This window comes from Myotis myotis, unplaced genomic scaffold (genome assembly GCF_014108235.1).
Source record: "Myotis myotis isolate mMyoMyo1 unplaced genomic scaffold, mMyoMyo1.p scaffold_m19_p_9, whole genome shotgun sequence".
NCBI classification, from domain to species: Eukaryota; Metazoa; Chordata; class Mammalia; order Chiroptera; family Vespertilionidae; genus Myotis; species Myotis myotis.
Genome location: NW_023416401.1, coordinates 71,990,825 through 72,015,442, shown reverse-complemented (window position 1 = coordinate 72,015,442; position 24,618 = coordinate 71,990,825). Strand labels below are relative to the sequence as shown.

The 24,618-nt window shown below is 45.1% G+C and overlaps 1 protein-coding gene and 1 long non-coding RNA gene across 3 annotated transcripts in view; one reads left to right on the top strand and one right to left on the bottom strand.

Moving 5' to 3' along the window:
* Positions 1-16,463, top strand: part of LOC118662644 — a 44,160-nt gene extending 27,697 nt beyond the window's left edge. The window contains exon 3 of the long non-coding RNA XR_004969816.1: positions 16,059-16,463. This is a non-coding gene — a long non-coding RNA (uncharacterized LOC118662644). The remainder of the gene's footprint in view (positions 1-16,058) is intronic.
* The window catches only part of ISM1 (isthmin 1), a 77,128-nt gene that overhangs the window by 3,832 nt on the left and 48,678 nt on the right, over positions 1-24,618 (bottom strand). Inside the window, exons 2-5 of one of the 2 annotated variants that reach the window (XM_036321265.1) lie at positions 22,646-22,885; positions 13,551-13,815; positions 5,602-5,745; positions 2,006-2,095 (exon numbers count right to left, since the gene is read on the bottom strand). In XM_036321265.1, the coding sequence (XP_036177158.1) occupies positions 2,006-2,095; positions 5,602-5,745; positions 13,551-13,815; positions 22,646-22,885 (739 nt within the window). The remainder of the gene's footprint in view (positions 1-2,005; positions 2,096-5,601; positions 5,746-13,550; positions 13,816-22,645; positions 22,886-24,618) is intronic. The other variant, XM_036321266.1, reaches the window with a different exon arrangement.

Sequence of the window (24,618 nt, the reverse complement as noted above, 5' to 3'; positions counted from 1 at the left end):
ACAAGTATACAAGACGAGTGTGGATGGGAGAGTTGGAAGGGGTCGACCTCAGCGAACGAACCTCAATCAGATTGAGGACGTTTTTAGCAAAGGCCAGTTTATGAGTACCCTAATTAAGTTAATAACAATGTACCTACCTATATAGTTTAAGTTTAAAACAATTAGCTCTCAAAAGAAATTTCAATCGTTGTACTGTTGATATTTGGCTCTGTTGACTAATGAGTTTGCTGACCACTGCTCTATGGGAACAACTGGCTGAATGAACAGACGAAGTGTGACCACTTGTGCAAACTAAGGTTGAGCAGAAAAAAATCTGGTGGGTTGTCTGGCGGTAGGGAACACAGTCAGTTTCAATGAAGGTTGTGGGGAAGCAGGTTGTGTCAGATCATGGACGTCTTTGACGCAGGTGAGGCTTGTTCAGAGAGCACCAGGTAACCACTAAAGATTTTTTTTAAAAACTATGTTTATATTGCATTTTTTAGAGAGAGAGGAAAGGAGAGGAATAGAGAGATAGAAACATTAATGGGAAACATCACCCATCAGTTGCCTCTTAGATGCCCCCTGCTGGGAATCCAGCCTGCAACTCAGGCTTGTACCCTACTGGGTATGGAACCAGTGACCTAGTGGTTCCTGGGTTGATGCTTAACCACTGAGCAACACCGGCTGGGCTGAAGGTTTTTGAGCCATAGTGAGCTATTTATTGAGCTGTACAGTCAGAAGATATATTCAGTGCTGGTATCAATTGTAAGAGTCCAGGGAGGGAACAGCAGGTGTGACCAACAATAGTTAGAGAAAGAAGGCTGCTAGGCCTTGGCGGGCTTGGGGGTAAAGGGAGGAGGACATTCAAGATGACTCACCAGCTCTGACCCAGGTGCCTGGGAGGTTTGTGGTGTCATGAGTGGAAATCAAGTGGCCAGGATGGGGGCGGGCAGCTTGGAGGAGAGCTTGGGGTCCTCTTCAGTGGAATGAGGAAGTGAGATGGGGCATCTCTCAGGAGCTCAGCGAGGCCTGGCCTAGTTGAAAAGTGGGGGCTCTTGTGCTGGACTGCCTGGGATCAAACCCCAAATCTACTATTTAGCAGCTCTGTGACCTTGAGCAAGCTGTCCTCCCTCACTGTGCTTCAGTTTTCCCATCGCCAAACTGAAGATGTAAACAGCGCCTGCCTCATGAAGTGAGATAAGGATTAAATGGGAGGGAGCACAGAGAGGACACGAGCAGGGTGTTGCCCAGACGGGTGTGCTGAGGCTCCTTTGGGCTCTGAGTTCTACGAGCCCCTGACTGAGCAGTAGCTGAGAGAGTGGAGATTCCATCCTGGGAAGTGTGTGTCTGAAAGTCAGTGGGGGTCTCCTTCAGAGGGCAGGGTCTTCAGAAACAACATTCAGTGCAGCTCCAGAAAACGGCCTTGCATTTTCCCTCCAGAGTGGCCGGTCATCAAAATTCATGTACCTAAAGTACATCCATCGACTTATTTTTATTCATCAAACTTATGTAGATGTCCAGTGTGAGCGACATGTTGACATGTTCTAAACCAGCCGTGGGCAAACTACGGCCCGCGGGCCGGATCCGGCCCGTTTGAAATGAATAAAACTAAAAAAAAAAAAGACCCTACCCTTTTATGTAATGATGTTTACTTTGAATTTATATTAGTTCACACAAATACTCCATCTATGCTTTTGTTCTGGCCCTCTGGTCCAGTTTAAGAACCCATTGTGGCCCTCGAGTCAAAAAGTTTGCCCACCCCTGTTCTAAACCCTTTACAAACGAACTCATTTAATTCTACAACAACTCTATAAGGTAGGCATAGTTCCTCATACCATTTTACAGATCAGAAAACGGAGGCAGCACTGGATTAAGAAACGACCTTGTGCAAGAAATATGCTGGGAGAATTGGACACCATATGAGGAAAAGGAAACATTTAAATGGATCCAAGGATGACATTGCAAAGGCAAAAGGAATGTCCAAAATACTAAATCAATATTTGAATAAAAAAGAAAAAAATCTTACCGACTTCAAACAGTTTTGTGGCATTAAATTCCTCGCTTCCCGCAAGCAGACTCACTTCGGTGGCAGCTGTCCTGAAGGTGTCTTCAATTCCTAAACACAGACAGGGCTCATTTTCCCCTGGTTATATGGAAAAAGTCCCCACCCCCACCTCCACCAATTAAAAAAACAAATATACCTCAACAAAGCCTTTTTTTGTGTTCATTACTATTCATGGGTAGAAACTTGCCAACAGAGGAAACAGTAAAAAGCAGGTAGCAGAGCATAAAATATATTAAAACCCCAGATACCATGTGCAGCATGAAATCAGATCCAAATGTGCCTGACTGAGTCCTAAGGAACTCATTCACTAGGTCCAAGAGTGCAGTGTTGGGCAGTGGGGGACACATATCAAAATGGTTGTCTGCCTGGTGGTGTCAGGATGACAAACTAAACTAAAGGCAGTGGCCAATACCAGTCTAGTGGTCAATACCAGTCTTAAGGACGGACTGACTGACTGGGTTCAATCATTACTAGCTGTGTGACCTTAGGAAAGCCACTTAACCTTTGTGTAACTATTTTCACATCTGTAAAATGGGGAGAAATAAAGGACCCACCACACAGAGTTGAATGAATTAAATGAGTTATGTATAGAGAAAGCACTTAGACTAAGTAGTAAGTAGCAAGAGTTCGCTGATGTTGTTCCTTGAATATTTGTCTAGCTCATTTTGAGGATGCAGTAGTCCATAGCCAAAGACCAGGTATCTCATATTCTGGGACTTTGAGCATTGTTGATAATGCTTCAAAAAGAGTAAGCTGGGCCTGTCATTACTTGCTCAGAGGGACCGAACCCAGTTTGCCTCAAACTTCTTGGCTCTCCTCCCCTTCCAAACTGCCACCCCACCCAGGCTTCCTTCACAGACAGGAATCCTGTGCAAGCCGAGGCAGTTAGATGAGGCAGGAGTTGTGGGATGTAGACGGGTTGGAGAGCCTGGGCTGCCTATTAGGCACGACTTGATTTCCTTTAAGGGGCTCTCTTTGATTTTAGGTGAGGCCCCTTGAACTTATTTATAGGGTTGACCTATGGGACAAGCTTTTACAGTGCCACCAGGCCAGGGAGACCACCTGCCCCGCAATTCTTTTCAATATAGTTGAGAATCAACACACCGAATAAAGAAAAAAATCCTGTTAAAAAAAAATCCTTCATGTTCCAAGAGAGTCCTGAAAAGCTGGAAGAGCCAGGAACAGAGAGGCAGAAAGGATGGAAGGAAGGCAAGATCCGATGAGAAGAAAATGTGGGGGGAGGGCTGCCGGCCACACTGCTCTCAGTGTGAGAGAAAATGAGGAGGCAATATTAAAAACGGCGACAGAGAAGACCCTTCCCCTAATAAGCTGTCTAAATGGACCATCTTGGGTCTGGATGCCAGCTCTGGAAGAGGAACAAGAGGCAATCCCCCGAGCCTGACTTTAAATGCTGTCTGTGTCCATGTGTGGCTGAGCCTGAGACCCTTTCTTCTGCTGGAGGTGGAATAGTTTCATGGTTAAGAACATGGTCTCTGGAATTAGACTGGCTGGACTTGAATTCCAGGTTGATCATTTGCTGCCTGTGTGACTCTAGGCAAATGAAGCCAGTGTCTCAGTTTTCACAACTGTTAAATGGGCACAATAATAAATACCTATTTCATAAGACTATTGTAAAATTAAATGAAATAATGACCTTAGAGATTTGCTTGATACCAAAATACTAGAAAAATCCTGTTTTTCATAATCATATTTTTGTTTCTTCTTCAATACCTTTAGCATCTTCATATTTATCTTCATTTTCTTTTGCTTCCTCTTATCGTCATCATTATCCTTTTCATCTTCTTCAGATTCTCCTTCTCTTCTTTCATTTTCTTCCTGTACTCCTTTTCTTCCTTATCATATTATTATTATTTACTAGAGGCCCGGTGCACGAAATTCATGCACAGGAGGGGAGGGGTGTCCCTTAGCCCAGCTTGCACTTTCTCCAATCCAGGACCCCTCTAGGGATGTCTGACTGCCGGCAGTTGGATATCCCTCTTGCAATCAGGGACAGCTGGCTCCTAACCACTCACCTTCCTGCTGGCCTGATCCCCCTAACTGCTCTCCCCCACTGGCCTGATCCCCCTAACTGCTCTCCCCCACTGGCCTGATCCCCCTAACTGCTTTCCCCTACTGGCTTGATCCCCCTAACTGCCCTCCCCTGCCAGCTTGATCCCCCTAACTGCTCTCCCCTTCCAGCCTGATCTCCGTAACTGCTCTTCTCTGCCAGCCTGATCACCCCTAACTGCCTCTGCCTTGACTCTGCCACCATGGCTTTGTCAGGAAGGACTTCTGGTCTAATTAGCATATTACCCTTTTATTAGTATAGATTGCTTTATTTCTATCCTTCCAAATCCCATCCTCTCAGACTTCTAACTCAGCTTTATTCAGGAAATTTTCACAGGAAAAGCATCTTGATGTTTGCTCCATTTTCTGAAATCCATCTGCATGGCTGACAGGGCGCCAGCACAGCCACTTCTGATATTTCAGCCCTGTTTTCTACACACACCCCTTGGCTGACACACACATGCTCAATCTTATCCTTCTCTCATCAGAAACCCCTTTGCCCTTCCATTTATTTATTTATTTATCTATTTATTTATTTATCTATCTATTTATTTATTTATCTATCTATTTATTTATTTATTTATGTGTGTTAATCCTCTCCCGAGGATATTTTCCCATTGATTTTTAGAGACAGTAGAGGAGGAGGAGGAGAGAGAAACATTTATGTGAATGGATGCCTCCCACATGCGCCTTGACCAGGGCTGGAAACGGAGCCTGCAACCAAGATACATACCCTTGAATGGAATTGAACCCAGAACCCTTCAGTCTGTGGGCCAATGCTTTATCCACTGAGCCAAGCCATCTAGAGCTCTTTCACTTCTTTTTTGGTCCAAATCTCAGCCTTACAATTTGAGAGCAGAGTTCAGGGGTAGGAAACAGAAGTTCTGGGTGCAGAGATTAACTTTTCTGTGCCTGAATTTCTTTGAGATGAAGCCATTTGGAATATGTGGTTTCTTGGGAGAGCCTAAGATATTATTTTAGACTAGAGGCCTGATGCACAAAATTCGTGTAAGGGGCCTGGCCCTTGCAACCCTGGCTTCGTCCGGAAGGTCATCTGGACGGACGTTAGGAAGGTCGTTCGGCTGTCCAGTCTAATTAGCATATTATGCGTTTATCATTATAGACTGGTATTCTACCTGAAGTGGGGAACACATAGTGAATGTAAAACTACAGACCAGGTGTTGGTAAACTTTTTGAAAAGGGTCAGAGAGTAAATACTTCATGCTTTGTGGGTCACATATGGTCTTGGTCACATACTCTTCCTTCTCTTTATCCTTCTTTTCTTCTACTTCTTTTTCTTCCCCTCCTTCTTTTTTACAACTCCTTAAACATGTGTGGACCACACAGTAACAGGCTGGAGTGTGACAACTACTACTACTGATAGTCACAATTATTTTTCATCTCCAACATCTTTTCACCTAGTAAGCTCATTACTCGTCTCTTTTCTCAGTCTGGACAAGACTGAACTTGAACTAGGAGCATAAACCCACCTGGGCAGTTTGGACGATCACACGTCCGAGACTCTGTGGCGGTGCACGCATAGCCACAGGACCTGGTCCGCTTCTGGTTGCCGTTCCCACAGGTGACGCTGCAGACAGACCAGAGGCTCCAATCACCCTCCCCGTCGGTGGAATCTGGAAGGGAGCCAGGAAGACAGTCACAGCCTCATCAAAAGAGTCCCCAAACCCACCCGACAAGCAGCCTTCCAGTTGTCCCCCTGAATCACTCTCACTGTTGGAGGGGCCCAGATGCCTGCTGGAGTCAAAAGGCTTACAGCTCCAGGGCTCATTTTAGGGATATACCTCATGCAGGCAGTGACTCTGTCTGAGGATTTGGGCACTGATGTGGTCAGCCCATGACCAGGGCCTGACAGCCCCAACAGGTGCCGAGTGAGTGCTTATTGAGAATGCATACATTTGCAGAGCATAGGATCATGCAATAATATGATAGGTATTTAGATGACCACCATTAGTTCCTTACCTCCCTGTGCCTACATTTACAGTGAAGAGAGAGAGAGAGAGAGAGAGAGAGAGAGAGAGAGAGAGAGACTATGTCCCCTAGAATCTGTGTGAGCTTTGGCCTTAGGAGGCCTGGCAGCTTCTGACTTTTGCTCTGAGGAATCCAGTTGAGGCTCAACCTATGAATTACGGGACACCACATGGAAAGAGAGAAGCCACATGAAGGCCCACCAAAACCCTAGACATGCGAGTGAAGCTTTCATGAAGCTTCCAGCCCTTCTCAGTGAACAGCTGAATGCGGCTGACGCCCTCAGGAGTGGAGGGACTGCCCAGTGTGGCCCTGCTTGAACTCTCGAGCTATGAGATCATAAGAAATAATCAAGAGCTGCTGTTTTCAGCCATGATGTTTGGGGATGTTTTGTTACACAGCAGTAGACAACAGATACACAATGGTGAAGCTACATGGTTCTTTGAGGTTATTGCTCAACATCCATCCTATTGAGTCCCTATTACATGCCAGGCACAATTCTGTGTATGTAGGGTGTATCATTAAACAAAACTTACAACAATTCCCTGTGCTGGTGGAACTAATATTTTAGTGAGAAGAGTCAGCCAATAATCAGTAAACAAAAAATGAGTAAATTATACAGCAGATTGGAAGTCGGTGAATGACATGAAAGGAGAAGCAGACCAGAGTAGGGGGGTCTGGATAGTGAGAGGCGGTGAGAGGCTGGTGTATTATCAACAGTAAATTCATCTTTTTAAAAATAAGAAACTACGCCCTGAGTGATTGAGTGACTATCTAAGGTCATAAAAGACAGAAAGGAACGCTTGTGCTCTAGCGCTAAACTCTTAATCTCAAAAGCTTGACTCTTTCCGAAGCATCTTCACTCAGTAGTAATTTCTCCTGGTTTGGCCAAATGCTTCTACAGCCTGGGTCTCTGTGGGTGCCAAGTGCAGAGGTACAGGCATGTGCCTTGCAGGGAAGGGGTCCTCTCCATTCATAACAGGTCGTGGTGATTATTATTATGTAGGTCGGGCAAGAATGCAGTCCACACATGTTTCTACCTGAACTACGGGCCCCGTGCCAGCCTCCCGGGCTGTTGTTTACATGGAGTTCACTTTGAACACTCCTCAGGCAAACACAGGGCCCCCGAGTCTCCTCAACCCATTCAGCAGAGGTAGGCTGGGGGGTGATTCATGGTGTTCTCTTCCCTACCCCAGAGTAGAGCGTTTGTTCACACATCGACTGCCCCCGGGGGCCCCATTCATTTCTATTCCCTCCCCAGACAAATTTTTCCAAACTTTGATTTTCTTCTAAGAAATGGTTTTCCAACCACATGGCCAAGCAGATGTTTGAAATGACTGCTTTGTGTGACGAAGCTGGGCCTGCTTCCCCAGCCTTAGGCTTCCTCCTCGCTCCCCTCTCTTACTGGGCACAAACATCGGAACTGGATGCTTCCGGAGGGACACATCACAGAGTTAGGGGCTGCTGCTGCTCCCTCTGATACTTTGCAGCCTGGGATCTCTTGCTAATTTCACCAGGAACACCAGAGGGTGCCTGGAACAACCATGTGACTTCACTCTTGTCAGTGGGAGCATCCGGGTGCAGAGGGTTATACGCACCTGTGACCACATTCAACCACAACCTATATGCACCCACGAGGCCAGGTTTGTTAAAGGGAACAACAGCGCTGAGTCACAAGCAGAGAGATAATGTCTTTAGGTTCATAGGAAGCGGGCAGTGGGTCAGACAGGAAAAGCTTATTAAACCACAGAGCTAGGGTCCATGTCACCTGTGTGATGAGACAGGCATAGGACACAATCCCATGATGCCAAGAGGTGTCCTGCCTGATTCAGCAGAAGCAACAGGGCCCCAACCATCTAGAAATCTCTTGCAACCTTTCCCTCAGTGTGGCAGTAATATGGAGAGCTAATTTTGGGCAATGTCACCCTGAACTTTGAGATTTTAGCATTAAACTCACCATGATGCTTATATTAGAACTTCTGCATTAGATACGTTCTTGTTTTGGGATCTTGGATCAAAATTATTGGGTGTTGATAACTGTCATATTATGTGAAAAGTGATGTCCATAGTTCCACTTCCCTTTGCTTAGTCACCTCTCACACCGACCCTAGCCCGGCCCACCTGACTTGCTTTGGCCAATGGGAACATAGCAAGTGGGATGCAAACAGAGGAAGCAAGAGTGCTCCTGTATTAGGGCTTGGCCTCTACCTGCAGGGAACTCTTCCACCACCATGTGAGGAGCCCGGGGCGGGTTCTGAAGGGTGAGGAAGCAGGTGTGGAGAGGCCCAGCCATCTCCCTCTCCAGCTGCCCAGCTGGGATGCCAGCATTGTGAATAAAGCCATCCTGGACCTCCAGCCCCCTTTCCTCCTCCCCCCCGACCCCCAGCTCAGAGAAGCCACTGAATTTCGGGGTGTTTTCTGAAGCAACAAAAATTAACTGTTATACATATACCATAACACTTTCCCTAAGATATGTTCTCTTGATGGTTAGCAGACTCCAGAACCATGAAGGAGTTCTCATCCTAGCAAGTGGGTTCTCCATGCCTTTATTTTAGGTGCTCACAAAGTCATTTATTTTCCAAACATTTTTTATATGGGACCCTCAGAGTTAGGCACAGAACATTATATCGCCAGGCATTTAGTCATTTCTACTGGGTTAGTAATGAAATAAAACCACCTCCTAGGAAGGTGTGTATGTCAGCCCACAACCCTAAGCCTCCATCGCATACTGTCCCGGATGAATGCTCCAGCAAAGCCCCTCTCCTTGGCGATTTCTATTTGTTTGATGTGTTCAAAGGACAGAAAGGGAACTTCTCACAGTGAACAAAGATTTGAGGGCAGGTGTCCTTTCTGCTATAATCAAACACTGGTTCTCATTCGCTCACCTACTAGGCAGGGAGCATTGCTCAGAGCAGAAACTGAACGTGAGCAGCAGCAACTGCAAAGATGGCAATAATGACAGTAAAAAACAGTCCCTGAGATTTGAGAGCCCCTATCTGTGACATCCAATTGCTCAGCGAGGGAAGAAAACAATGCACAGTACAGTGAGTGACAGCTGGTTTTCAAGTATGTCATTTGAAATTTTAAAGTAGTCATTATACTGTTTCAAGCACTGGAGTTCAGTGGCCCAGTCACGATGTTTGGGCAACTGAAGTGACTCAGGTCTTGAGTCAGCTGCTGGCAAGCCTCCACCACTAATCCTAGGAGATAGTGGCTACCCATTATTGAGGGCCTGCTTTCACCAGCTGCCCTGCCTAACACACTGATTTAACTCCTGTCACAATCCTGCAAGGTAGGTGGAAATAGCTTCCTTTTACAAGTAAGGAATTTAGGCTCAGAGACATTAAGGTACTTGCCTAAGGCCACACAGCTCAAACTTGGCAGAACTGGGATTAGATCTGAGGTCTGTCAGCTCCTGCTCTATATCCTGTTCTATATTTTGGCATTCTACCAGTTCTACTTCTGGCCCAGATTGGCCTCCTTTCTTTAAGACACTCACTTATGTGGCCACAATTTAACATTACAAAGGAAAACCCTTGAAAGAAATCACTGAAATCTATTAAAATAGGATCATGATCAGTTAAAGAATTGCAAAGAATTGAGTCTCAACCTCGGTTACAATAAGCAGTGCCCATTAAGTTTATTTTTCAGATTGTTCTGAACAACTTTGGGAATGGTATACTTCTATTTAACAGAAAGACATTTATTTGAACTCTTTTGTTGCCCTGGGTGAGACCCTCAGTATTTACATATAGAAGGTATTTAAAATGCAGTATCTCAAACACATACAGTCCAAAGTTGAGCTTACTCGTTTCCATGATCACAAGTTAGGTCTAACTAACTTCTGTTGTGTACTTTATAATTTATTCTAAAGATGCCATACTATTTTATTTATTTCACCTAGAATTTTTTGAAATACTCTTTGGCCACATACATTTCAATTCCTATTAAAAATCCTACCTTCGAAAATCTGAGATCAAGATCCTCCAGAAAGACCAATTCCTGTAGCAATGTCAGCCTGTCTCAGACAAGGGAGCCGACACTTAGGTACAGTGACTTGTGCTGCTTTGTCATTGCACGAGCCTCTCCTTCCTGAGCAGTGTGGTCACTCCTGTATCCTCCACAGCATCTAATCTAGGGCTACATACTTACAAATGGCACTATAGTTTCTTGCTGATTGAAATAAAAGAGGACTCAGCTCAGCCAATGCTGTAAGGAATTCTGAAAATCACATGTTCCCTGTGAGCCAGTCTCAGAAGCAATACTTCATTCATTTTGCAAATACTACTGAGCATCTGCGACATGCTGAGAGTCTTGGTACTACTCCGAGTGTGGCCCAAAGGCCAAATATGTCAGCCTCACCTGGGCTCCCACCCTTTTCTACATCTATGGCATCAGAACCTTCATTTTAACAAGACCCCCCAGGTTTTTTGTGTGCATATTGAAGCCTTAAAAACACTGATTTAGAAGTATTACAAGGGACATATTTTTCTTTATAATGTAGCAATCTTGATATCTAGTCTAATGATGAGGAAGTTACTAAGAGAGACTCCAAAATCATAAAAGATTGAGTTTCTTCATGGCCTAGGGATGCTGGAAGATTCAGATGCAAGGCACTCTGCGGGTATCATAGACCCAGAAAGCTGGGGTGAGGGTGGCTGAGGCAGCCACAGTAATTGCTCCAGTAGAAGCAAATTCTATCCTCAAGATTGAAATAGAAGATGCTCTTAATGTTCATGAATTCAACTGAGGGTGCTCTATAAAAGCTTTAGTGGAAGAGATGTTTTTAGTGTTAGTCTTCAAAATTCAGTGAGCATGGGGATAGCCTGCTGACCTTGGTTGAAAAAAGAAACAAAGACAGACTGAGCCTAGGTCTCGCTGTTGGACGTTCTGGTTTAGTAGAAGGTCGGCAGTGGCCCTCAACCTGAGCTGCACATCAAAGTCACTCACGGAGCTTTAAAAAACACAGATGTCTTGGCCCCATCTCCAGAAATCTGGGCACCAGGGTTCCAAACGATTCCCCAGGTGAGCATAATGAGCAACTGAGAACTGTTGATTTCAAATACTCAGTGTTCCAGAGGCCCCTGGAAAGCTCATTCAAACATAGATTTTTGGGGACCCACACCCAGAATATCTGATTCAGGTGGCCCAGGGACCAGGAAACTGAACATCTGCATTTTTATCCTGGTTCCAGATGATGCTGATGCCGCCAGTTTAGGGACCACACTTAGAGGACCATTAGGATAGAAGGATGGGGTTGGGGCTAGGATTGGCATTTTTAAACATGCAACCAAGGGATTCTGATGCCGAGGGTCTAAGACCCACTTGTAGAAAAAATGTTCTGTGTGGGCTGGGCAAACAGGTTTAGCCACAGAGCTGTGAAATGTCATGCTAGCACCCAGGATCCTGTGTGCTTTGTTTCTCTGTTCAGTAGCACTGTTCCAATCTTTTATTCCTATCTTCCAGTCCAAGTGACCATTTCTAGATCCACTCCCCTCTCCTAAAGGATGTGTTTCCTTCCCACCCCGGCACAAGAGAGGCAGAATAAGATAGTGATTAAGAGGACAGACTTTGGACCAACTGACTGAGATAAATCCTTGAGGTCAAGTTTCTTAATTTCTCAGGCTTCAGGTTCCCCATGGGTAAAATGGGGCACCTGGCTCAGAGAGCTGATTAAACGAGCGCTGCATGTTAGATGCTATGAAGAAGGATTGGTGCATGTTAAATGCTATATGTATGTTGGCTACTATTCCGAGTCCTTCTTCCTGGGAAGTAGATAAATTGGACTTCCTCTGGGAATGCAGAAGTTTTCACAAGTCTCCTGGCTGAAAGGGGTTTGGGAGCTCTCTTTCAGCTCCCCTCGCATTTGATGTATATTTCCACAATGGCACTATTTTGCTTTATCAGTTAATTTTTCTCCCCTTGTCCACAGATAGGTGAGGACCACTGTAGGGAAGGACTGTGTCTTACTCATTTTTTTTATTCCCAGCACCTAACATAATACTGATCGCAAGATATGCTCTTAATAGATGTCTGTTGAGCCCTGACCTGGTGGTTCAGTTGATTGGAGCATTGTCTCATACACCAAAAGGTTGCAGGTTCAATTCCTGGTCAGGGCACATATCTAAGTTGTAGGTTTGATCCCCAGTCAGGGCATGTGTGGGAGACAACCAATCAGTTTCTCTCTCACATTGATGTTTTTTTCTCTCTCTCTCAAATCAATAGAAACATATGTTCAGGTGAGGAAATAAATAAATAAATAAATAAATAAATAAATAAATATCTGTTGAACAACTAAATGATGCAGCTGGAAAAAAATTATCTTGCTGTTTTGGAAGTTGCTTAGTGGGGAGAAATAACTCTCCATCATACAACTGGTCTTTCTGCTGAAACATAGGTGTAAGGGTGAGAGTTCATGACAGTGTTTGCACCTATGCCTGCTGATGGTAAAGCCACAGAATATCCCAATGATGGGTGCATTTATAAGACTGCAAATATTCTATAGCAAAAGGCACACTCTCTGATCTCTCACAAAGGCTGCTTCTTCTTATTGGACACACAGAATACATTTTCCAGCCTCCCTTGCAGCTATGTGGGGCCAAATCATCAGGTCATGCCAATAAAATTTAAGCAGATGTGATGTGTGTTATCTCCAAGCTGAGGGGCTTAATAGCATGTGTACATTTTTCAGGCTGCATTTCCCCCCTTGGCTGAGCTGGATATAGAGCATCCATTGGATAACTCTCAGGCCCTAACAGTTGGAGGAGTGCCAAGATGGAAGGAGCCTGGGTTCTTGAATGACTGAGAGGAGCTGAGTTCCCCTTACCCTGTCTCCCATTTAAAATTAAAAATGAACTTCTATTATTTAAATTACTGAATTTGAAAGTTTTGTTACTTCACCTTACTCTAAAACATGAGACAGTAGAAGTCCCTACTTGGGGGGGTCTTAAAATTTATTGGTGGGGAGGTCTCATTTGGACAACTCTTGAAGCATATGTTCATGTGGATTCTCAAGGGCCACACTATTGCCAATGTCTAACAACACAGTGGCCTTGTCAAAGGAAGCAGCCAATACATTTCTTTTACCAAATTAATTTTCCATATGCATTTTTACAGTAAAATATACAAGAAAACTGATCTGCTGATTTCTTCCTTTTTATAAACAAAACTATTTTTTTTTTTTTTTGGAAAAAAGGAAGAACCTCAAAGACCCCTGACTGGAAAAAAAACTTCTCTCCTAGGATAATTGGTGTGATTTTAAAATTATAGTCTTTCCAGAAAAATGTGGCTGCTGGTGCCTCCTTGGGGCTTCTGTGGAATAGAGTCTTTATGAGGTACGCCTCATAGAAGACCAAAAGCCACATACTGTAAACTGGGTTTTGCTTGGCTCCATTTCCTCATCATCCTCATTTATTCTCCCCACCAATTTTATATTACTGGGTGGTAAACTCACCATATTCTGGTTGCTCTTTGGTTTCAAAAGTCCGGTGGCCTGGGGCCGGACGGTCCCACCCCCGGGGAGGGTTGAGGAAGTTGCTGTCATCTGAGGTACTGTCGTACTTGTAGTCCTGGTCCCCGCTGTTGGCCCTTGACAAGGACAAGGACCTCTGCCACCAGGCCCACCAGTCAGGGGATGGGACTGACCAGCTGGGCTTATTCTCCGGATGCTGATCTTTATCTGCTTCAGAGTCAGGACCGTCCACCACCTCTATGGTGACCTGAAGAATTCAGAACAGGCCAGGGTCAATGAGGAGTCAATAGCCTCCAAGCTGGGTGACCCTTGAAAGAAAGTCTGGGATACCAGAGGCAAATGATGGATGTGTCCCTCATGAAGGATAGCAGAGACTGCATGGTGATACAGAATGGCAAACATCCAGGGATGGCCCAAGTGAACCCCACGATTACAGAGAATGAAGTACATGGACCTTGGGTGGAAGGAGACAATTCATCACTAGGGTCACTGGTCTACTGAAGATTACATTGCTGGGAAGTCTCTAATTCAAGGAGTAAACATGTATTATACATGTTCCTGAAGTGCCTCAAGAATAATTATAATAAAACTGAACACTTATTGAGTACTATCTCTGTACCAGGTATGGTTCCAAGTGCTCTGCCATATATTAACTTAGTTAATCCTCATAATGACCTTATAAGTTTGGTTGATTGGCCCCTATAATTGATGATCTGCAAAGATGGTCCAGATAATCCCTCCCATCCTTGTACGTGGGTGCTACCCCTCACATCAAGAGGTGCAGTTGACTTCCTCTCCCTTTCTATCTGGGCTGGCCTTGTGACACACTTTGACCAGTAGACTGTGGGAGGAGTTACAATGAGACAAATCTCACGAGGTCTTGCAGCTTCCATTTTCATTCTCTTGGAATGTTCCTACCATTAGGTAAGGAAGCCCAGCCTAGACGACTGTTCACATAGAGACCACATGAAGAGAGAGGCCGCAGAGAAGAGAACTGAGGCTCCTCAGCCACTGGCCAGCTCCATGGTCCCAGTCGTATGAGTGGGGCCATCTTGGGTCCTGCAGCCCAGTTGGGTCATCCCATCTGATATCATGTGATACAGAGATGAGCTCTGCCGGTTGAGCCCTGCTCCAATTCATAAACCATAGGGACCATGAGCAATCCGATGGTTACTGCTTCAAGCTACTGAGTTTTGGGGTGGTTGTCAGACAGCAATGTATAGCTTTTTATAGACAGAGAAAACTAGCACACAGAGAAGTTAACAACTTGCCTAAGTCACACAGCTAGTATCTGGCAGAAATGACTAGTGTAGCTCAAGAGCCCACGCTCTTACCCCAACTTTGCTACACTGCCCCTCTCAACAAGTAAGGAACAGAGGTATTGTCCCCTCATGCAACCAAGGGAGCAAAGAGACCACAGATGCGGGTGATGCTGGATGCCACAGGTTGTGTAGAGATGTGAACACAAGGTCCTCAATGTCCAGGCTTTCACAGCTGGGATTTTCACTTGTTCTGAGGTCCAGACCCAGCACATACACCCTTCAACCAACCCTCAGGTTCAAAACAGATAGTCCCAGAGCCAAGGTTAGAACTTGCTCTCTAATTTACTGAGCCTCATTTGGAAGTCACAGGGCTGGAAGAATGCAGCTTCTTTGGCTCTGAGAGACAATCAACGTAGAGAAACTTGTTTCAAAAATATAATAAAAACTCATCGGGTTCCTTTGGCCATCACATAGCTCTTGCAACACCCCCTGGATGAGTTATGTGCAAATGAATCAGAAACACGTGCTCCAAGTAATCAGCGCAAGATGTACTGGGCAGATGGATTTCTAGTTTTGCCCTAACCAGACATTTGAGAGAGTTGCTGGTATGCTCTGCCAAATTGCACCAGGGTGTGCCCATCCTGAGACAAACAGCCTCTTCCTTTTGTGTTAGGAATGGGAAATTTTGCATTCTGCTCCCTTTACCATTCAAAGGAAGTTGCCCAGCTGATGGTGAGCCTGGGCGGTGGCCTTGTGTGGTCCAAACACAAGATCAAGAGTGTGGCCTTCAATACCAGAGTATACTTGGGCTGCAGCAGGTCAAGTGTATCTTTCCTCTGGTGTGGAATGCCTAGAAGCACACCGTTCGATTTATTCCATGCTACCACCATTACCCCAGTCTTTGCATATCTATCACAATAAAAGCATAATATGCTAATTAGACCAACATCCTTCTGGACGTTCTTCCATCCTTCAGGACAAAGCTGGGGTTGTGAGGGAAGCCCGGGTCCCGGGTGCCTGCAGGTGGCTGGAGGGAAGCCCAGGTTCCTGGTGCCAGAGGAAAGCCGGTGCCGGCAGCTGGGGTAAGGAAGGCCTACTCCTGCATGAATTTCATGCATCAGGCCTCTAGTGTATAAAGAATGATGAAATTTTTAGTAATCACCCAAAAAGAAAAAAAGAGAGAAGAAAATGAATGCATTGTATGTCTTGTATCATTGCTGTTTGCTAGAACGGATGGCTGCTGGGGAATGACAGTGACTGGGACCCACACACAACCCCGGAAGGACAAGTGGAGGAGGCGTGCACAGCTGGGGAGTGACAGGCTACTGAGCCTTGGAGACATACCCTTTCTCCTCTGCAGTCCCATCCCCCTCAGCCTGCAGACAGAACAACTGAGCCTCAACAATCGTCTGCATGGCTGTTAAGGGTCTTGGAGGGGAGAAGCTGCCAAGAGCCAGGCAAGCCTGCAATTATGGTAATGAAATCAGTCTCTGGGTAGAAGATAAGGGGGAACATGCCCAATGGTTTTGGTATTCCATTTGTATTCAGACTGGAGTCAAAGGGATTGCCTAAACAAAACGTGCCCTGCAATTTCTCCAAGCTGGGAATAAAAACAATTTCATGTTTTAAGCTATTACCGTCAATATAATTCTTTTTCTTCCAAACTGGTACTCAGATCCAAACAAAATAGATTTGTTGCCTGGCCAGGCAATGAGTAGCAAAATACAAATTTACTCCAAAAACTATATCGATGACTAAATCTCAACAGTTTAGAGGTTTCTTTTTCCCCTTTAATTTCTAGCCACTGCCTCAACTGAATTAACAACAAAAAAACAAACAAAAAACCCCCACACAAACCTTAGGATCTGCCCTTCCCTACAGTTAATGTGGAAACCTCATACTGATATCAAAAGAAGAAATCTAATCTTGAACCTGAAATTTCATAGGCATACAATTAAAAAGACTTAATGAGCATGATCAATGACTTCTCGAATGATGGGGATTAGTTTTATGTTTCCTGTTGCTCTCATTCTACTTACATGTTCTTTGGCATCAAAGAGTCCTTTTATAAAAATGTCTTGAACAATAATCGATGTGATGAGCTTAAGGTGTGGGAGTGAGCACAGCAGATTTCCAAGCTGATAAAGACTCGAGCTCTTACCATCCTTTCTCTTCCTTGATGCACACAATTGAAGTATATAAGTACATTTGTTTTTTCTGGACTTTTCCACACCATGAACCAAGACAATAAAAGAAAGAAAACTCTTTCAAAATATCCAAGCCCAACTTCTGGCTGAGTCTCATCAGCTTCAAGAAACAGAGCTCTATGTCACTGCCAATTTGGGGAATTCTGTCCAAAATCCAGATGTGAGGATCCTAGGCAACACTACCAGTTGCTTTCTTCCTTTGGATAGTTAAAACATTTATTAAGAGCATTTATTATACTTTCTCCGAAAGCACTTTCTTAGGGAAACTAACACAATTTTCAGTCTAACTGATAATAAACTACAAAATACAAAAGACTTGACCACCTGAACAAGAGAGAATCTTCTAGCTCGATGGTCCTGTAAGCCTTGTGAGCTTGGTGACTAGGCGGGCATGAGTCGGTAGTTCCCTGAGAGGTGAATTGATTCCACAGGAACACAGAGCATCCAGGGACAGTAAGATAGTCTCCAGCAAAGGATTAGGCCCCAGATTACATACCCTCCTTCCTTGACAATGTAAAAAAAAAAAAAAAAAAATATATATATATATATATATATATATATATATATCTCACAGGTGGTATTATCATTTTGATTTTTACAGGCAAGGAAACTGAGGCATATAGAGGTGGAGTAACCTGCATGAAACCACAGAGGTCAACGAGGAGTTGAACAATATAGGCTTGTCCCCATGGGTGTAAGGGACCATGTCTTGGGCACAGAAATTTCTTTGATTGTTACTCAGCAAAACCTGTCATTCCAAGAGTATATTAGAGAAAAAAGGAGGAAGGGAAATCAGAAGTAGAAGCCCATACAACAGTGAGAGCCCTGGCCAACTCATTTGATTGTATCTTGTGGCCCTCAAGAGGCCCATGGCCATGTAAATACATCTGTGCAAGAAAAAATAGGCCTTTAGATGACTATTTTTAAGTCTCTCTCAATGGAAGAAAAGAAATAAATATATTGGTTGAAATGAATACCAATCTCAGCTCGATCCAAAAAAGAGAAATAGTTGGTTGTGATTAGCTACCGTGGTAATGAACTGATGCAGTAAGCCTAATAATGAGTTTATTTTAGAGATTTTTGTCTTTGCTATCTGACCATCAGCTACAGACCGAAGCCCAGCCAAGGATATGAAAGTTCAAGTGTAACTTGTCCTGGGGGATCTCTTTTCTTTCCTGACTGATTTATTTTTTAAACAAAACCCTACCTCTAGTATTGTTTCAAATTTAATATGGAGATTGGGTTCAGGAGTTTGAGGCTATTTCTTTCTATTTTGCACATGGTTGTTTTTCCCCCTCACTCATTTCCACAGCCTGAAGCCAGTCTTTTACAATGGAGAGCCAGGCCCACTTGGAATGGAGGCCACCTGGCTTAGGGGCGTTTGAAAAAGCTCTACAAAGCAGGGCTTTTAAAAGGATTTCCCTTCCTAAAAGTCAAGAGGCCCAAGAGGGATGTGGCCTTTGCCTGGACTCAGCATTGTCACTTTGGAAAGGTGTGGGCTGTTTGGCCAGAGGGACAGTGGCCCCCAGCCCTGGGGCGTGGGAAATGCTTCCAGACACGGGAGGGGTTGGGGGTGGTTCAGAGAGAGGGGTATCGAATTCCTGTTTAGCTACCCGGCTCCAGTCAGACATAAATAGGTGGGGGTGAAGGGCAGTTTGCCAGAGGAAGGGGGAGACAGGCCCCGGGCCCTGGCAGCCGAGGCCAACCCACTGAAGCGGCCTTCACCTGTCTTCACTCAGCTCCCCAGGGAGAGAAAATGCTTTCAGGGGACCACGGTGACCAGCAGGGCTGTCTGCTTGGCTGAATCAGCCTGTGTCAAACCAGTGGATTTCAACAAAAGAGGAGTGCTTGCAGGAAGAAGGGAGAGCTGCCAACGCGGAAACCATCACCCCCTTTTAGGAAGTACCTCATCTTTTAAAAGACCACCAGGGAATTGGTTTACTCAAGGGCAGTGGTGCATGGGGCCAGCACTGTGCCTGTGTGTGTGTGTGTGTGTGTGTGTGTGTGTGTGAGCGCGCGCACATGCGCGTGCCCACCTCTGTGTATGTGCATTCACACACACTTACACGCAGACCTAGGGCAGGGGCTCCCACGGGTAGCAGCTGCTTCGTTCTTTGACCATCTTTCTGAGTGACGGACATTAACCTTTTGTGGTCTAGAAAGAGGAGGCCAGAAATGCAGCTCGATTTTCTTTTCTCTAGGGCAGTGGTTCTCAACCTTCCTAATGCCGCGACCCTTTAATACAGTTCCTCATATTGTGATGACCCCCAATTTCATTGTTACAAATTGAACATAATTAAAGCATAGTGATTAATCACAAAAACAATATGTAATTATATGTGTGTTTTCTGATGGTCTTAGGTGACCCCTGTGAAAGGGTCATTCGACCCCCAAAGGGGTCGTGACCCACAGGTTGAGAACCGCTGCTCTAGGGCCAACAGGCCATTTGATCAATAAAACACAGGCCACCCCACCCTCTGCACTTCCTGCGGAAGGTTAACAGAAGTAGGGATTATGCAAAGAGACAGGCACTCCCCCAACTGGACAGTGGGCAAAAAGATGGTGTTGGCCTACTCTTTTGGGATTTTTTTTTTACTTTCATGGTATCTGGGTTAGAGTTTCCTTAATTTTTTAAGCCATTCTGCCAACAACCCTGATATTGGAGCTATGGGGAACCTATGTTCTTGGGGGCCATGGTGAGTTTTGCTGTTCAAAGGGTAACTCGAAAGTCTGGGACCTCCGAGGCGTAGCCCTGTTCCTCTTCCTACCCTGTGCTCTAAAGCATTTCTCTCAGAAGCAGCACCTGGAGGTAAATTTCTTGCTCCAGGGCTGGGGGAGGGGGATGATGGAGGGGGTAAGACAGAGTGAGAACAAAGCACCGATTGTTACGTTTCACCTGTTCTAAGTCTATATGAACAGGTGGCTGGGGGTCTCAGAGGGGAGGAGGGTAAATAATTTCCGCTTATACTATCTCTGCAGCCACAGCTTTGTGACAGCACGTGGGGAAGCTGCATTTGATAAAAGTCCAGAAGCCTTTGCCAGAGGGAACCAGGTGTGGCCTTCTCATAATTCGTCCTCCACTCAATTCTCTGCTTCCTTGTCTCTCTGGTTTTCTCCATACCTGGGAGCTCCAGCAGCCCCCTCGGGCCTCAGGAAGCCAGGTGAAACCATTCTGAAGAATTCTTTACCTCCCAGCCGGCTAAACAACACAGCTTAAGATGATCAAAATGAATTGCAACCTCGACTGCTCTCTAGAGCTTGTGCACAGCTCTGCCATGTGAGCTGCAGAGGGCTCAGCATTGCGCAGTCGCCTTTTTCTTCTTTTTGGAAAAGTCATGTGGGTTTCCCAGCTCCATGGATCCCCATTGCCTTTACACCACTGTTCTTCCCTAACATTTAGGTAATATTTTTAAAAGAGTCCCTGTGCAGTCTATGGAATATGGGGATTTCCTGAAGGGTGAATTTATCTGGGAGAGAGAAAGAGGATGCTGAGAAATTTGGTTCTTAGGGGAAGCCCAAGTACTTAGAAACATGTCTGTGAGGGGAAGCATTCCTAAGGCCTGGTGTTCCCCTGCATCCAGGCATATTCTCATAACTTTACATTAGCCATTTTAAACTCCATTACACTCATAGCTCAGTCCTCAGCAATAAGATCCACAGTGACATGTCCCACCTCTGGAGAAAAATTGTGAGCCATAGAAGGTCTAAAGTTGTTCCAGGCATGGCCTAAGCACCTTGGGGGTAAGGGCAGTCTGGTCCCATAAAATCTATGAACAAGGAAAAATCACTTCCTGTGGATAAATGCATGATGGAAAGTGATGTTGAGCAACAATAAGGAGATGTCTGGGCTTTTTCTTTTTCCCCCAATCTGCACCTCCCCCAAGTGGATCCATTGTTTTTTAGCAGAGAGCCAAGTGTTCAGTTCCTGGAGAGAGGGCAGTGGAGCAAAAGGCCTGTTTTTCCAATTAATCAATGAGCACAATGCAAGACTCATCAGACATATTAATTGGGGCATGCAGCGATTTCTGTGCATGGGTTGTCAAAGAGCGACCTCCAAACCATTGTCCACCTCTGTACCATCAACCCTGACTGCCCTGCCCTACATCTGCCCATCTATTCAGTCTGTGCACCATGGAACATAGCGATTTTTCCCCCTCTGTCTCCATGATCCCTTGTCTCCCACACAGTCTTTGGTGGTAGCTGGGATTTTCACACCTATGTCATTTCCTGGAGGAAAAAGGCCTTACATTTCTTAATTTCTCAGAACCTAACCCAGCATTTTTAATGCACTAGGGTTTGGCCTATGTATTCTAATTGAGGTGTAATCCCAGGGGTATTGGGTAGTCAGTCACCAGGACACTGGTGTTATAAGCAAAGCAACTCTGATCAAGGAAACCAGATCTAAAATGGTGTCATGGAGAGAGGGTCCGTCTTGAGGGAGAGAGACGATTAACTTAATTAAGAACCAATTCCTCTGGGGTCAGGTTCAGGAAGCTTCTGCCATGTAAACTCAGGCAGAGAGGAAAAATCAGGAAAAGCTGACCCTCCCCAAATAGAAAGAATTAAGAGCAAAGCTGAAGAGTAGGGAAGAAGGCAAGAGAGAAGAGAGTGGGAGCTGCACGGGCCCAGGTTGCTCAGGAGAGAGCACCTCTCTCAGCTCTCATGGGACCATCTCTGGAAGAAACAGAGGGAGATCCAAGCAGAATGGAAACTTAGAAGCCTGTCCCTGAAACACAAATTGGTGGGGTGAGTATTCCCGAGAGCCGGAGAGACTGGATTTGAGCCCCCAACTACGGTTTACGAACCGCGTGACCTTGGGCACACCAGAGTAACTTCCTGAGGCCTGACTGCCTGGCTGACAGTTTTGAAAAAGTGACATGTGCTTCATCAGGGTGTTGGGAGAGTCCATTCGGATCAACATCTGCTTGGTAGTCTATTTCGGTGGCGGTGAATAGTATCTTTTTCAGCCCCAGGCACCCCTTTGAATAGCCTCCTATTTCCCTCAGCTCCACCCCATTCCACCTTGGTGGTGTGTGTTCCATCTCTCCCTTAGGAATGTCTGTTCTCACCTCCCTTCTTATAAAAAAATTCTTTATCAGCCATTTACACTTTGGAGCCACTGCAGTGTTGTCACCTCCTGAAGGCATTTCTGGTGTCCAACGCAAGCTAGAGAGGCATGTGAGGGAGAGGGCCTGCCTGGGCACCAGTGAAATCATGCGATGATTTGCCTCATTTACTCACATGCTGGATTGGCCCTTTCCACAGCTACCATATTTCTTCAATTTCAGGGCATATTATTTTGTGTGGTTTTTACATTTTAATGCCTCTGATATAAGACTGTATCTTATAATCATCGGTTTGTCATAATTTAATTAGCAATGTTTTCTTTTTTTTAGGGGTTTATCAAATAATGGTGTATCTCACAATCAAGGGTGTTACGTAGACAAAATACACGACTATTCTTACAGAGATAACACAATCATAAGCAGGAGTCATTAAGGGGTTAACAAGAAAAGTGAGGAAAGGCAGGGGTTGCTTTGAAATCAGGTCAGGCAACAAAGAGATGGACTGTTTCATTTTCTTGCACTTTTCAGCTGCTGAGCCTTACCTGGATATTTGGATTCTGCCCATTGATATCCGCTTTGGAAAGATCTGGAAAGTTTGGTAGGTCAAGGAGGAAAGATCTTGGACCATCTCTCTGCAATGAAGGGTGCCCAGCCTCCGGCTGGAATCGCTGTCTAGAGAGCGGCTGGTGTGCCGCCTGGTGGTCCAGATGCTCCCCGGGTGCTTCTTTGGAGAAAGGAAAGCTGCTTTCTGACGTAGAGTCACCTTCCAAATTGAGGTTATTCTAAAACAAACAAGAAAATGAACGAATAAATAGGGTACGATTTTAAAACATCACCCTTAGCAGTCTATTAAATTCGGGAACAAGGATAATTGCAGTGGCTGGAGTGAAGCCAGGATGGTATTCCCAACTCATTTTCATTCCCCTGTGGTTTAATTTCTCCATCTTCAATAATTGAGTTATAAATCATCGGGCAACTTCTTCCAGCCTGCTTCTTGGCAATTTTCTGAAGGTAAATGAGTTACGGGTTATGTATTCAACATCAAGCACATCAACACAAAAGTACAATTTTGAAGGACAGTAGGTGCTCATTTAGAATTGAAGTCAAATTATGGCTTCCTTTCACAGCTTCAACTGATTAACCACTCCGGCTTGAGTTATCATCCTATAGTCCAGAGTTTGTTTCTTTGGTGTGGGTCATGGAGCAAAAGATTTGACCAAACTGAATAAAATACTTGAGCCAAATCATTGATTATATGCATTCATCCATTCACTCATCTCTTCTTTCCTTCCTTCCTTCCTTCCTTCCTTCCTTCCTTCCTTCCTTCCTCCTTCCTTCCTCCCTTCCATCCATCCAATCAACAAATGCCAACCACATGCTAGGCACAGGAGATACAGCCATAAACAAGGCAGACATGGGCCCTATTCTCTTGGAGTGTACATCTAGTTGAAAGATATAAACAATAAATATATGGAGAAATCAATAAAATCAGATCAGAGAGTGGTGACTGCTAAGAAGAAAAGAAAGAAGAAAATGATAGAGAGCAGCTGGGGACACTGTTAGGTAGCTAGGGGATGTGTCTGAGAAGGTGACATCTGGCACGAGACTTGAACAAGAGAAGAAGGCATCCTGCAAAGATCTGGGCGGAGGACATTCTAGTAGAAGGAATAACAAGCAAGACAGTCCTGAGGTGGGGATAAACGTGGCTCATTTGAAGGACAGAAAGCAGGCCAGTGAGGCTGGTATGGAGCGAAGGAGGGGAGAACAGCATGAGATGAAGATGAAGAGATGGGGGTAGCTGAAAAAAAAGTGACAAAATGGCATTCTAAAATTTTAATGTCTTTTTTTCTGAAAAGTGCAAGCCTGTTGTTTTCCCCGGCTAGTGAAAAATGTCTCTATTTAGTTGTCACTTGGGGGGAATTTTTCCAGTGACTGAAGTGTAGAAATTGCTGGACTTCTTTCCCAAACCAGCCCTTCTCCTCGCATTCTCTCTGGACCTTGTGTTGGAGGCTCCCTCCATCCCTTCGGGGATGGCATGTTCATGTTTACTGGTGGAGGGACATGTGAAGATAGAATTTCACCAACCCTTGGGTCCGTGGTTAATGTCCTTGTTATTCTTGGGCATGTTTTGGGGTTTGGAGCGTATATTCCAGCACACTGTCTCCACACGCACTCCCCACCCCCACCACAGTGCTTCTGACCCAGCCAAAGGGTTATGTGTGGTATCAAAACACTCCTGACGCTGAGTCCCCAAGGTCAAGCATGGACTGAGGATGAAACTCATGCAGCAGATAAATATCTTCTTAGAGAGCAAACGTGATGGAAGGGATTGTTCTGTATCTCCAACAGAAATGGGACTGAGGAATAAACTCGCTGGTACAGAAACCAGCTTTGTGGATGTTTCAAGAGGCCAAGAAGAGGATTGGGATAGACAGCATGTCTGCGGTCTCCTCTTTAAAACATGAAGTTGCAGAGGGTTTGCTGAATGCTCTCAGCATGTTTTTGCTTGCCCTCT